Source organism: Piliocolobus tephrosceles, chromosome 17, assembly GCF_002776525.5.
Source record: "Piliocolobus tephrosceles isolate RC106 chromosome 17, ASM277652v3, whole genome shotgun sequence".
Classification (NCBI taxonomy): Eukaryota; Metazoa; Chordata; class Mammalia; order Primates; family Cercopithecidae; genus Piliocolobus; species Piliocolobus tephrosceles.
In genome coordinates, this window is record NC_045450.1 from 27,383,675 (window position 1) to 27,397,761 (window position 14,087).

General features: G+C 55.8%; 2 protein-coding genes across 3 annotated transcripts; both read left to right on the forward strand.

Annotated features, from left to right (window-relative positions):
• Window positions 1–1,638: 1,638 nt before the first annotated feature.
• Window positions 1,639–10,810, forward strand: MAPK3 (mitogen-activated protein kinase 3). 2 transcript variants are annotated; one of them, XM_023191267.1, is made up of 9 exons: window positions 1,639–1,908; window positions 2,933–3,115; window positions 6,377–6,566; window positions 6,750–6,866; window positions 7,128–7,242; window positions 7,627–7,758; window positions 7,909–8,018; window positions 8,114–8,268; window positions 10,211–10,810. In XM_023191267.1, the coding sequence occupies exons 1-8, from the start codon at window positions 1,739–1,741 to the stop codon at window positions 8,234–8,236; spliced, it is 1,140 nt and encodes a 379-aa protein (XP_023047035.1). In that variant the 5' UTR covers window positions 1,639–1,738; the 3' UTR covers window positions 8,237–8,268; window positions 10,211–10,810. The 2 variants fall into 2 exon arrangements, with proteins under 2 accessions (XP_023047035.1, XP_023047036.1); XM_023191268.1 differs by lacking the exon at window positions 7,627–7,758.
• Window positions 10,811–11,311: 501 nt separating this feature from the next.
• Window positions 11,312–13,822, forward strand: GDPD3 (glycerophosphodiester phosphodiesterase domain containing 3). Its single transcript, XM_026455399.2, has 7 exons — window positions 11,312–11,604; window positions 11,876–11,918; window positions 12,160–12,295; window positions 12,386–12,431; window positions 12,532–12,650; window positions 12,733–12,822; window positions 13,432–13,822. Exons 1-7 carry the CDS (start codon window positions 11,466–11,468, stop codon window positions 13,663–13,665), a joined length of 807 nt encoding a protein of 268 aa, XP_026311184.1. The 5' UTR covers window positions 11,312–11,465; the 3' UTR covers window positions 13,666–13,822.
• The last annotated feature ends 265 nt before the right edge of the window (window positions 13,823–14,087 follow it).

The window sequence follows — 14,087 nt, forward strand, 5'->3', positions numbered from 1 at the left end:
GGCCACTGGGAATCAGAAACTTAGTCTCATTAATCTGAGTGAGACTGCCTGGCTGTGGATCTAATTATGAGCAATTTCAGAATCATAATTACTGTTCCATTTTGTCTCTTGATCTGTAATGCATCCAAGGACCTACTCCCAGCTTCTCAGGGAAAAAAAAAAAAAAAAAACCCACTACATGATTACTTACTGAAGGTTGGGAGCTGTGTGTTTTTGTGAAGCTTCCAGCTCACATCTTTGCTGTGAAATGAGGGGAATGGACTGGATGATCTCCGAGGGCCCTTTCTTCAGTTGTAACAGTCTGAGGTGGACAGGTGTGATCCCAGAGCTTTGGGAGGCCGAGGTGGGAGGATCCTGTGAAGTCAGTAGTTTCAGACCAGCCTGGACAACATAGCAAGACCCAGTATCTACCAAAAAAAAATTATATTTTATTTTTTTGAGATGGAGTCTCACTCTGTCACCCAGGTTGGAGAGCAGTGGTGCAATCTTGGCTCACTGCAACCTCCACCTCCCGGGTCTAAGCGATTCTCCTGCTTCAGCCTCCTGAAGAGCTGGGATTACAGGCGTCCACCACCATGCCCAGCTAAGTTTTGTATTTTTAGTAGTGACGGGGCTTCACCATGTTGGTCAGGCTGGTCTCCAACTCGTGTCCTCAAGTGATCCGCCCTCCTCAGCCTCCCGAAGTGCTCCCACAGTGCCCAGTCCCCCAATTTTTTTTTTTTTGAGACGGAGTCTCGCTCTGTCGCCAGGGCTGGAGTGCAGTGGCCTGATCTCAGCTCACTGCAAGCTCCGCCTCCCAGGTTTATGCCATTCTCCTGCCTCAGCCTCCCGAGTGGCTGGGACTACAGGTGCCCGCCACGCCGCCCCGCTAGTTTTTTGTATTTTTTTTAGTAGAGACGGGGTTTCACCCTGTTAGCCAGGATGGTCTCGATCTCCTGACCTCGTGATCCACCCGTCTCAGCCTCCCAAAGTGCTGGGATTACAGGCTTGAGCCACCGCGCCCGGCCCAATTTTATTTTTTAATTAGCAGGGAGTGGTGGCGCGCAATCATAGTCCCAGCTCTTTGCGAAGCTGAAGTGGGAGGATCACTTGACCCCAAGGAGGCTGAGAATGCAGTAAGTAAATATTGCACCACTGCACTGCAGCCTGGACGACAGAGTGAGACCCTGTCTCTAAAATAAAATAAAAACAGTCTAGGATTCTGAGAGGCATGGAATTAAAAAGAGCCTCTGTCAGAAGACATCATTTTGAGTCTCAGCTCTGTCATTACTAGTGACCTTACCAAGTTAGTTAGCCCAACTCTCAGATTCCCCATCTATAAAATTTGATTCATTTATTAGAACAGTTTTTTTAACCTAGGGTGATCTCGGGCCCAGGTTCTGGTGGGCTGCCGCACACATTGGCTGGGTGGCTCTGGTAGGTCACGCCCTAGCCGCTTCTCCTTCCAGAGGAGGGTGAGGACAGTCTCCGAGGCGGCGCTGCCGAGCCTCCCGGTGACTTGGTGACCGCAGAGCCAGCAGAGACCCGGGGCTCCAGCACCTGGGGCGAGAAGGGCGGGCGCGCGCGCGGGGTGGGTCACGTGACGGCTCCAGGCCCGCGCGGGGCCGGGGCCGCGCGGGGCCGGGGCAGGGGCGGGGCCTGGAGCGCGCGGCCCTGCGGGTGACAGGCGGGCGGGAAGGGGCGGGGCCTCGGGCGGGGCCGCCGTGGGGAGGAGGGCGGCGGGAGGGGAGGAGTGGAGATGGCGGCGGCGGCGGCTCAGGGGGGCGGGGGTGGGGAGCCCCGGAGAGCCGAGGGGGTCGGCCCGGGGGTCCCGGGGGAGGTGGAGATGGTGAAGGGGCAGCCGTTCGACGTGGGCCCGCGCTACACGCAGCTGCAGTACATCGGCGAGGGCGCGTACGGCATGGTCAGGTGAGGGGGCGTTCCAGGGGAGGGGGCGCCCTCAGGGGAGGGGGCTTCACAGGAGAGGAGGGGGAGGCGCCGAGCGCTTTCCGGTACGTGGAGACGCGGAGCGTCCCGAGGAGGCAGGGGACTCGGGATGATCGGGTGCGTCCCAGGGAGGGGACCCCTGAGTGCTTTCTAGGGGAGAGGGCGCTGCCTGCGTCCTTAGGGGAGGGGGCTTGGAGGCTTTGAGTCCACCCTTCTGTAATGACGGGAGGGGCATCTGAGTGCATGTCGGGGCCCGCGGGGACCCTAGTGACACGGGGCGAGGCCCAGAGGATGAGTACTGTCGGGGAGGCGACATCCTTAGAGAAGAGGCAGTGGAGGGCCCGTTTTGGGGGAAAGGATGTCTTGGATTCCCCCTGTGAGGCAGTGCCAGGGAGCCTGGGGTAGACGAGCCGAGATCAGGGTGGGGCAGGGCTTTGGCCCCACCACCACCACCACCAGGTGCCCAAAGAGAGATGAGGGGGCCAGGAGTGCCACCTGCATGTTTTGGGAGGGGTCTGTGAGTGCCCCCGGCGCCACCGTGTGCTCTGGGACAGCCCTGCTGCCCGCTTCCCTCACCCTAGGACCCGCCCCTGCCCTGTCCATTCTCTCCTGCCCTTCCCCTGGCTGCCGTTTTCCCAGTATTTGCTCCATCGTGTGCCCCCAGCATGTGCACCCCCGGACCTGTCTTGAGTTAAGGAACCTTTCCTGGCAGTGGGGGCGAAGGGTTCAGGGCCAGTAGAATGGAAGGGGATTGAGGAGAGGGGAAGTCAGTGAGCGGTCAGTCTCTTCCTCTGTTTGTAAAGTCACCGAAGGGCCGCCTGGCTGGTCCCCAGCTTTCTCTCTGGAGATCCCAGCCCTACACAGCAGGAAGGAACCAGCATTGTTTATGATTTGACCAGAGCCAGCTCCTGCTCTCTCCCCTCCCTGCCAAGGCCTGGGTGGGGCCACCAGGCCCGGACTCCCCCTTTGTAAGGCCACAGCAGCAGCCTCTCTCCGGTCCCCTCAGCTCGGCCTATGACCACGTGCGCAAGACTCGCGTGGCCATCAAGAAGATCAGCCCCTTCGAGCATCAGACCTACTGCCAGCGCACGCTCCGGGAGATCCAGATCCTGCTGCGCTTCCGCCATGAGAATGTCATCGGCATCCGAGACATTCTGCGGGCGTCCACCCTGGAAGCCATGAGGGATGTGTATCCTTCACCTTGCCCAGTCGGCTGGTCATACACAGCCTCGGAGCTGGGCTGGGGACCCGTTGCTTGCTTTCTGTTTCCATCTTACCCACCACCCTCCAAAACAAACCCAGTAAAATAAACTTTCCCGCAGAGGAGAAGCCACAGTGTAACAGGACTGGGAGGCCTCTGATGAACCCAGGCCTGCGGCAGCGGGGCAATATGGCCTTGAGCAAGTCAGTTCTCTGCTCTCTGCCCCAAGGGGGAGGGCTAGTCAGGATGGTCTCTATGGGAGTGTTGTCTTCTGACATCGGCAGTTCCGAGACATGACCCAGCTTCTGCCCACAGTCACTTCTTGCTAACAAATGGATGATTCTTTCCTCTCTTTCCTCCTTCCCCAGACTGGAAGGGAGACAGGGAGAAAGCAAACTGTCGGCTGGGCAGGGTGGCTTATGCCTGTAATCCCAGCACTTTGGGAGGCTGAGGTGGGCAGATTACCTGAGGCCAGGAGTTGGAGACCAGCTTGGCCAACATGGTTAAACCCTATCTCTACTAAAAGTACAAAAAAATTAGTAGAGCATGGTGGCACGTGCCTGTAATCCCAGCTACTTGGGAGGCAGAGGCAGGAGAATCACTTGAACCCAGGAGGCGGAGGTTGCAGTGAGCCAAGATCGTGCCACTGTCCTCCAGCCAGGGTGACAGAGCGAGACTCTGTCTCAAAACAAAAACAAAAAAACTGCCTTTCTTGAGGTCCTACTGCGTGTCAGGTACTATACATGCCCAATGCTTTTTTTTTTTTTCTCTATTACACCTCCCAACTACCCTATGAGATGGGCTTTTCAGCTTCATTTCAAAGATGAGGGGAGGGTGCAATGGCTTACGTCTGTAGTTCCAACACCTTAGAGGCCAAGACCAGAGGATCAGTGGAGGCTGGGAGTTCAAGAGCAGCCTGGGCAGCATAGTGAGACCCCATCTCTACAAAACATTTAAAAATTATCCAGCTTTGGTGGTGCATGACTGTAGTCCCAGCTACTTGGGATGCTGAGGCAGGAGGATGGCTTGAGCACAGGAGTTCAAGGCTGCAATGAGCTATGATTGTGCTACTGCATTCCAGCCTGGGGGACAGAGCGTGGCCCTGTCTCAAAAAAAAAAAAAAAATGAAGAAGCTGAGGCCCAGAAAACCTAAAATCAAGTGTTTCTGCTGCTATCTCCTCCTCCCCTCCCCCAGATGGGAACTTGTCCTTCTTAGGACTTCTCACTCAGAGCCACACCCTAATCACCTGTGGACTTGCACCTTGCCCAGGGAGGGACAGCCTAGCCTTTGTTGTCCTCCCCTGATATTGCTTTCCTAGTTTGCTGTCCACTTCCTCTCTGGCTCTCCTTAGCAACTTGTGACACCTGTCACCTCTTCCCTGCCCCACCCACCCACTCTCGGTCCCAGCCCTCCACCCAAGAGCGGGGATTTGTACTGCGGTGTCTGCAGCCCCCACCACAAACTGTGGACGGGAAATCTCCATGCTTACCACCATCTCGCTGTGTGATCTGAAGCAAGTCACTGCGTCTCACTGGGCCTCCCCAGCTCTAAAACAGCAGGGCTGGTCCACATATTCTCTGAAGACCCTTTCAAGGCAGATTCTTGTTTTCTTTTTTTTTTTTTTGAGATGGAGTCTCCCTCTGTCACCCAGGCTGGAGTGTAGTGGTTGGATCTCAGCTCACGGCAACCTCCACCTCCCAGGTTCAAGCTATTCTCCTGCCTCAGCCTTCCAAGTAGCTGGGACTACAGGCACCCGCCACCACGCCCAGATAATTTTTGTATTTTCAGTAGAGACGGGGTTTCGCCCTGTTGGCCAGGCTGGCCTTGAACCCCTGACCTTAGGTCTTCAACCCACCTCGGCCTCCCGAAGTGCTGGGATTACAGGTATGAGCCACCGCACCTGGCCTCAAGGCAGATTCTAAAAGACAGCCCTGACTTATTTTTCCAGAGACAAGCCAAATGGCATTTGTGGATTTATTTATTTATTTACGCATAAGCTTTGTTTTATCTTCAAATAGAAAAAGACATTTTACTCCTCCATCTTCTGAGGTATGGCCAAGCACTCTGAGTGGGAGTGTGCTGTTGGGAGTGTCTCCTCATTTTTCTTGCACAAACTATTCCCATAAGGCAGGCATTTATTTTTAAGCAAACATTTATTGCATGCCAGATGGTGTTCATACATTATCTCATTTAACTCCCTCAACAGCCATGTGACTCAGGCATTGATATTAGTAATAATAGTTCATGTTTGCCTAGCACTCACAACTTGCCTAGCACTGGGCTGACAGTTTTACATGCGCCATCTCATCTAGTCTTCACAACCACCCTCAAAAGAACCATTATTTCATGGCTCGCACCTGTAATTTCCAGCGCTTTGGGAGGCCCAGGTGGAAGGAACACTGGAACCCATGAGTTCAAGACCTGCCTGGGCAACATAGCAAGAGCCCATCTCCACAAAAAGAAAACAAACAAACAAACAAAAAAAACATTATTTCCCCTACATACCAGATGAGAAAGTTGAGGCACAGACAGGTTGAGATCCTAAAGCCAGTAAGTAGTAGAGAGGAGATTTCAGACATCCATGGGTTAAGTCCAGAGTTGCTGCTCTTTTTGTAGTTTTCTTTTTTTAATTAATTAATTTATTTATTTTTGAAACAGAGTCTCACTCTGTCATCCAGGCTGGAGTACAGTGACATGATCTCGGCTCACTACATCTGCCTCCTGGGTTCAAGTGATTCTCGTGTCGCAGCCTCCCGAGTAGCTGGGCTTACAGGCACATGCCACCATGCCCAGTTAATTTTGGTATTACTAGTAGAGACAGGGTTTTGCCATGTTGCCCAGGCTGGTGGTCTCAAACTCCTGGCCTCAAGCGATCCTCCCGCCTCAGCCTCCCAAAGTGCTGGGATTACAGGCGTGACCCACCACTCCTGGCCCAAGTTGCTGCTCTTAACTGTGAAGTTCTCCTGCCTCCCACAGTTTATTATTATCCCTGTTTCCCTGGTAGGGAAACTGAGGCCACAGAAGTGAAGCCCCTTGCTCAGGATCAGCAACTGTGACGCGACAGAGGTTCAGAGCCTTGCCACTGGGTAACGGCAGCAGCTTGCCCAGGTGGTGGTGCAGGTTGGCAGATCTATTGAGTCCCACGGCCCTGTCTGGAGGAGATGTGCAGCCTCGCCTTCAAAGCCTGTTTTCCTTAACCGAGTGCCTCCCGCTGCCCCCTCCCTGGGGGTCTCCGGAACCATCCTCAGCTACATTGTGCAGGACCTGATGGAGACTGACCTGTACAAGTTGCTGAAAAGCCAGCAACTGAGCAATGACCACATCTGCTACTTCCTCTACCAGATCCTGCGGGGCCTCAAGTACATCCACTCTGCCAATGTGCTCCACCGGGATCTAAAGCCCTCCAACCTGCTCATCAACACCACCTGCGACCTTAAGGTCAGAGGGTTGGGCATCTGTCCCCTCCTCCCCCAGGGTCTGGGGCTTCCAGGTGACCAGTAGAAGCCTTGGGCAGGAGAACATTGCAAGCAAGGGGAACAGTGGGGGCAAAGACAAGGGGGCATGACTGCTTAAGCTGCAGAGGCCTTGAGCACCGAGCTTAGCAGCTTGGTCTGATTCCAGATTTGCGATTTCGGCCTGGCACGGATTGCCGATCCTGAGCATGACCACACCGGCTTCCTGACGGAGTATGTGGCTACACGCTGGTACCGGGCCCCAGAGATCATGCTGAACTCCAAGGTAGGAGGGGCTGCCCACTCCTGAAGGGAAGGGACCAGGTCCCAGGAAGCCCTGGAGCTACCTCTGAGCCAGACACTGACCCCCATGACACAGGAATTCCACCCTCTGGGCCTTGGGCTCTGCAAGGAAGCTGAGCATTGAGCCCTCCAGGCCTCTGCCTTCTGCCTGGTGTTGGATCTAACTTGGAGATGGTGGCTTGGTGTAGAAACAGGACCCTGTTGAGGCTGGCCCAGGAGCCCACCACTTCCTCCTCTCTCCCAGGGCTATACCAAGTCCATCGACATCTGGTCTGTGGGCTGCATTCTGGCTGAGATGCTCTCTAACCGGCCCATCTTCCCTGGCAAGCACTACCTGGATCAGCTCAACCACATTCTGGGTGAGGGAGGCCCGGCTGGCTAAGTGGGGGATGATTAGCTTTTCCAAGGTGAGATTTCTCGAGAGTCCAAGTCAGGGATACCACCACGTGTGGGGCGCCTCCAGCATCTCATGGTATCTCAATGAGGTATAGATATTATCCCCATTGGATAGATGGGAAAAGCAAGTCTAAGTCCCACACCTAAGGAGGCACCAGACCTAGGATTTGAGCCTCGGTCTGCCTGAATCCAGCCCCCTTGCTCTGCACCACCATGCTAATGACTAGGAGGTAACTGAGGGATTGGCATGGGTTGCTGGGCTGGGGAGTCTTGTTCTTGCCTTGTTGCCTGTTCTGTTCCCAGAAAGAAGGAGGTGATCATTTACCAAGTCACCTCCTTATCCACAGGCATCCTGGGCTCCCCATCCCAGGAGGACCTGAATTGTATCATCAACATGAAGGCCCGAAACTACCTACAGTCTCTGCCCTCCAAGACCAAGGTGGCTTGGGCCAAGCTTTTCCCCAAGTCAGACTCCAAAGGTTTGAGAGACATGAGGGCGGGTGTGGGATAAACCCTGGGTGCCATGGAGGGTGCGGGAGCCCAGCAGCGGCTGGAGGAGACAGGCAAAGTGATGCTTCTGGGAGCTTCTCCAGTCTTCCCTGTGACCCCTGACTCCTGCCCTTCCATAGCCCTTGACCTGCTGGACCGGATGTTAACCTTTAACCCCAATAAACGGATCACAGTGGAGGAAGCGCTGGCTCACCCCTACCTGGAGCAGTACTATGACCCGACGGATGAGGTGGGCCAGTCCCCAGCAGCAGTAGGGCAGGGGGCAGGGGGGTAAGTAGGCATCCCCCATGCCAGGCCTGAGCCTTGCTGTCTCTGCCACCCCAGCCAGTGGCCGAGGAGCCCTTCACCTTCGCCATGGAGCTGGATGACCTACCTAAGGAGCGGCTGAAGGAGCTCATCTTCCAGGAGACAGCACGCTTCCAGCCCGGGGCGCTAGAGGCCCCCTAACCCAGACAGACATCCCTGCACCCTGGGGCCTGGTGAGTGTCCCCATGGCCTGCACACAGATACCAAATACCTATATCTATATCTATATCTGTAGATCTATCTATATCGATATCCGTATCTATATCTGTACATGCCTCCGTACAGCAGCAAGCTTACCCTGCACCCATGCTCGGTGTGTCTGGTGACAACAGAAGTGCCCGGGGGCTGGGTGCAGTGGCTCATGCCTGGAATCCCAGCACTTTGGGAGACTGAGACTGAGATGAGTGGATCACCTGAGGGTCAGGAGTTTGAGACCAGCCTGGCCAGCATGGCGAAATCCCATCTATACTAAAAATACAAAAATTAGCCAGGCACAGTGGGTCACTCCGGTAATCCCAGCACTTTGGGAGGCTGAGGCGAGTGGATCACCTGAAGTCAGGGTTTCGAGACCAGCCTGGCCAACGTGGTGAAACTGTGTCTCTACTAAAAATACTAAAATTAGCCAGGTGTGTAGGCATGCGCTTCTAGTCCCAGCTACTCAGGAGGCTGTGGTGGGAGGATTGCTTGAACCCGGGAGGCGGAGGTTGCACCACTGTACTCCAGCCTGGGCAACAGTGAGACTCTGTCTCAAAAAAAAAAAAAAAAAAAAAGGGGGCCAGGCACAGTGGCTCACATCTGTAATCCCAGCACTTTGGGAGGCCAAGGTTGGTGGATCACGAGGTCAAGAGTTCGAGACCAGCCTGGCCAACATTGTGAAACCCTGTCTCTACTAAGAATACAAAAATTAGCCAGGTGTGGTGGCGTGTGCCTGTAATCTCAGCTACTTGGGAGGCTGAGGCAGGAGAATTGCTTGAACCCAGGAGGCAGAGGTTGCAGTGAGTCGAGATCATACCACTGCACTCCAGCCTGGACTATAGAGCAAGACTCCATCTCAAAAAAAAAAAAAAAAAAAAGCCCAAGTGCTGCCCAGACTCATGGCCCACCCAGTCCTCCAGCCCCAAATGTCTCCACCTGTCAACACCCTGCATCCTCCAGCCCCAGCAGCCATTCTAATCTCCTTCTGGGAACAGAACTGGTAAAGAGGCAAGAGGTCACTGAGGGCCCCTGTCACCCAGGTGAGGACCCGAGCCAGTCTTCGGCTCTGGGTGTGGCAGAAGCAGGTGGGGCCATGATTGCTTTGGGAGGGGTCCAGCGGCACCCAGCCTGACCCAGATTGCCAGGCCTCCTCACACCTGCTGCCAGATCAGCAGTTCACATAGCTGTGGGGACCCTGCTGGGCCTGCCCCCACCCACACTGCCTCCTTGCCTTCTCTGGTCTCTTCCTGTCTTCAGCCAGGTGTGGCCTAATAGGAAGAAGGCGTGCATACCTGGGCTCAAACTCCAGCTGTGCCACTTAGTAAGTGCTGTGTGATATTGGGCAAGGCACCTCACCTCTCTGCGCCTCAGTTTCCTGGAATCAGTTCTATTTATCTTTTTTTTGTTTTCGATTTTTTGAGACAGTGTCTCACTCTGTTGCCCAGGCTGAGTGCAGTGGCGCAATCATAGCTCACTGCAGCCTCAAACTCCTGGGGCGCAAGGGATCCTCCCAGCTGGCTGGACGAGCCATTGCAACTGGCTAATTTTTTTTTTTTTCGGTAGAGTTGGGGTCTTGCTATGTTGCCCAGGCCAGTCTCAAACTCCTGGGCTCAAGTGACCCACCCACTTCGACTTCTCAAAGTGCTGGGATTACAGGTGTGAGCCACTGCGTCTGGCCGAGACAGTTCTAATAATGAAAGCATAAAACCCTAAGCATTGTTCTAAGAGGTTTACATGTCTTAATTCCTTTAATCTTACAGCAGTACCTCCAGCTAGGTACTATTATTATCTCCATTTACAGATAAGGAAACTGAGACCCAGCCTATCCAGCTGTGAGGGTGAGAGACGTTCAGGTCAGGGCTCCCGAGGGTCTGCCTGGGGTATGCTAATGACTCCTTTTCTGTCTGCTTCTCTCTTTAGGACCTGCCTCCTGCCTGCCCCTCTCCGCCAGACTGTTAGAGAATGGACACTGTGCCGAGCCCAGACCTTGGCAGCCCAGACCAGGGTGGAGCATGGGCCTGGCCACCTCTCTCCTTTGCTGAGGCCTCCAGCTTTAGGCAGGCCAAGGCCTCCTCCTCCCCAGCTGCCCTTCCTACAGGACCTCGGGGGCTCAGGTGGCCCCAGTTCAATCTCCCACTGCTGCTGCTGCACCCTTACCTTCCCTAGTGTCCCAGTCTCTGGCAGTTCTGGAATGGAGGGGCTCTGGCTGCCCTGACCTGAGGGGCAGGGGTGGAGGGTGGGGGGCGCTGAGTAGGGACTCAGGGCCAGGCCTGCCCCCCTCATCTCATTTAAACCCCACCCTATCTTCCCTGAAGGAACATTCCTTAGTCTCAAGGGCTAGCATCCCCGAGGAGCTGGGCTGGGCTGAATCCCCTCCCTGTCAAAGCTGTCACTTCGAGTGCCCTCGCTGCTTCTGTGTGTGGTGAGCAGAAGTGGAGCTGGGGGGCGTGGAGAGCCCGGCGCCCCTGCCACCTCCCTGACCCGTCTAATATATAAATATAGAGATGTGTCTATGGCTGACCCTGGCTCTGTGTATGTTTGCGACGCCTCCGCCCTGCCCCATGCAGCTCTGAGGACGGACTCCTGCAGCCCAGCTGCTGCTTGACTTGGGCTTTCTGGGGCCTGGTGCCCTTCACTCCCAGCTGCCCAGGGTTGGGGACGGGGCTCTGGAGAGCTCCAGACTCCTAGAAAGAAGGGGGTCAATTTTCCCCTTAGTCACTGTCCTGTCCCCTCGCTAATGGCTTCCTGTCTAACTGGCTGGGGGTGATTCAGGAGCACCCTACACACCCCTGGATCCTCTGAAACTGCAAGGGGTAGGCATGTTAGATGCGCTGGCTACAAGCACCAGTGGGAGGGGGAGGTCCCAACAGTCCTGGGTGGTTTTTACTCCCCCGATGTGGCCCAGGACAGAGGGCTGCTGGGGTCTGGGAAGGGCTTGGGGATATGAGGGCCAGGGCTGCTTGCCTCATCTGATACTACCCCGGCTTCATCTGATACTACCCCGGCTTCAGCCGAACCCTGCAGCCTGGCTCCAAGCCAGCCCAGTGGCCGGCTCAGCAGGTCCCACGGGCGTGGCAGTGGCCAGTAGTAGAGACGGCTCACACCGGCTAGGCAGCAGCACAGTCCCACGGACGGCTGAGTGTGCGGCTGCGGGAGCTTCTGTGGGAGTACAGACATGAGCCTTTCGCTATACTATGCCCTCCCTGCCCTGGGCAGCTATGCCATGCTCTCCATCTTCTTCCTGCGCTGGCCTCACCTGCTGCACACGCCCCGGGCTCCCACCTTCCGCGTCCGCCTGGCGGCCCACCGAGGAGGTGAGCTGGGTGGGGGTGAGAACAGGCGCCAAAGTGGACAGCAGAGAAGGGTAGGTCCAAGGGCGTGTGCTAGAAACAGGGCAGGGACCAAGAGAGGAGAGCAAGGTGGCAGGGCAGGGTGTGGACAAGGAAGAAGAAGCTGGTGCAGCCTGGGCTGGCTGGGGAGGTAAGGCCAGAGGGAGGATGGAGCCCAGAGAAGGAATGTGGGTGATGAGTCGGGCCAGGCCCCTAGACCCCAAGCCCCAGGGGCCCACTCCAGTGTCCCCCACAGGATCTGGAGAGCTGCTGGAAAGCACCATGGAGGCCATGGAGAAGTGAGTGTATCTGCCCCTGCCCAGGCTGCCATGTGAGGGTGTGCAGGTCGTGCACTGCATCACAGCAAGGGACACCATTCACTTCCTAACAGGGTGACTGGCGCCCCCTGGAGGTGGCCTGCACATCCCGCTGTGAACTCTGCTCTCACGTTCCCCGCCACCTCCCCACCACCATGTCCATCATCCCAGTCCCCTGCCCCCCGACCCCCCGCCGCCCCGCAGCTAACCTTCGCCCCCACAGCTCCATGGCCCAGCGCTCGGACCTCCTGGAGCTCGACTGTCAGCTGACACGGGACAAAGTGGTGGTGGTGTCACATGATGAGAACCTGTACCGCCAGTCGGGCCTGAACAGGGATGTGGGCAGCCTGGACTTCGAGGTGGGCCCTGCCCTGACACCCCAACCCCCCACCCTGAGAGTCGCCATGCCCAGTGCAGGCCTCTAGTGACATCCTTCCTGTCCTCCCCAGGACCTGCCCCTCTACAAGGAGGAGCTGGAGGTTTACTTCTCTCCAGGTGAGAGCAAGGGCTTCAAGCCCTGTCTGGGCCATGCCCGCCTTCCCTCGAACCCCGCTTTGGCTTTCCTCTCTGACCCCTCTTCCCACACCACCCCCAGGCCACTTTGCTCACGGGTCAGACCGGCGCATGGTTCGTCTGGAGGACCTGTTCCAGAGGTTTCCAAGGACACCCATGAGTGTAGAGATCAAAGGGAATAATGAAGAGCTCATCCGTGAGGTGGTGCTGCAGGCAGGGCTAGGGCGGCCCCTGGGGGCGGGAGAGAGGCCTGGCTCTCTATCACCTCCTTCTCTCCTCCCAGATAGCAGGCTTGGTGAGACGCTATGACCGTAATGAAATCACCATCTGGGCCTCAGAGAACCGCTCAGTCATGAAGAAATGCAAGGCTGCCGTGAGTTCCCCCGCACCCGATCCCCTTCGTCCTCCAGGGGCCCCTCCTCCTGGGAGCTGGAGCCCACCCAGCATGGGGACCCAAGCTAGAGGGGTCTGGGAGAGTTTCCAGTGGTGTGGCGGTGGCAATGAAAAGGGTGTGAACTCAGGCCTCGAACACAGGGCCAAGATGTGACTTTTGTTTTTTTCTTTTTTGAGACATAGTCTCTCTCTGTCGCCCAGGCTGCAGTGCAGTGGTACAACCTCGGCTCACTGCAACCTCTGCCTCCTAGGTTCAAGTGATTCTCATGCCTCAGCCTCCCGAGTAGCTGGGATTACAGGCGCCCACCACCACACCCAGCTAATTTTTGTATTTTTAGTAGAGATGGGGTTTCACCATGTTAGCCAGGCTGGTCTTGAACTCCTGATCTAATGTGATCCACCCGCCTCAACCTCCCAAAGTGCTGAGGTTACAGGCATGAGTCACCACACCCAGCCCCAGGATGTGATTTGGATCCTGCAGGTAGTAGGGCTTCTGGAATGCCCACCACAGCTCCTCTGCAGCTCATGCCTCCTCTCTGCTTCCCCAGAGCAGACAGATTCTTTCTCTTATCTCTCCTTGCCTCCCCAGAACCCCGAGATGCCCCTGTCCTTCACGATAAGCCGAGGATTCTGGGTGCTGCTTTCCTACTACCTGGGGCTGCTGCCCTTCATCCCAATCCCTGAGAAGTTCTTCTTCTGCTTCCTGCCCAACATCATCAACAGGTACCACTGGTGGGCAGACCTCAAAAACGCTCCACTGCTTAGGGTCCCCGTGGAGAAGGAGCCTGGATCTTCCCAGCTCCCCGGCTCCCCTCAGAGATAACCCCCCAAGGTCCTTTAAGGACAGTGGTTCTTACCCAGCATTCATGAATACTAGGGGAACTGTGAACACCGTGAAATTCTGTGCAAATGTGGAGTTTTAGGAGGGCTCATTTATCCATCTCAGTCCATCTAGCATATTTTATTGAACGTCTACTCTGTCCCAGATGCAGTTATAATGTGTAAATAAGACCAATGAGGGTGGGAGGAGGTCCTCGATGAGCTTACAGTCTGGCTGGGAAGACATTTGTTCATTAATTAAAGCACGGCTGTCTCAGACCCTCAGCAGGAAAAGGCAAGTCAGCGTTCTGCAGGAAGGCAGTGGTTAACAAAGTAACATCTGGGGAAAGGATCACGAATTTGGATACTTCCCTGGCACTTAAGCCCGGTCCCTCCCTTTGCTTTAATTTTTTTTTTTTTTTTTTT

Bases quoted from the DNA above. Each gene is read 5' to 3' on its own strand.
- MAPK3 (XM_023191267.1), top strand. From the start codon at position 1,739: ATGGCGGCGGCGGCGGCTCAGGGGGGCGGGGGTGGGGAGCCCCGGAGA. The intron at 1,909-2,932 runs GTGAGGGGGCGT...CGGTCCCCTCAG, and splicing joins GGCGCGTACGGCATGGTCAG to CTCGGCCTATGACCACGTGC. The intron at 8,019-8,113 runs GTGGGCCAGTCC...CTGCCACCCCAG, and splicing joins ACTATGACCCGACGGATGAG to CCAGTGGCCGAGGAGCCCTT.
- GDPD3 (XM_026455399.2), top strand. From the start codon at position 11,466: ATGAGCCTTTCGCTATACTATGCCCTCCCTGCCCTGGGCAGCTATGCC. The intron at 12,296-12,385 runs GTGGGCCCTGCC...TGTCCTCCCCAG, and splicing joins TGGGCAGCCTGGACTTCGAG to GACCTGCCCCTCTACAAGGA. The intron at 12,823-13,431 runs GTGAGTTCCCCC...TTGCCTCCCCAG, and splicing joins TGAAGAAATGCAAGGCTGCC to AACCCCGAGATGCCCCTGTC.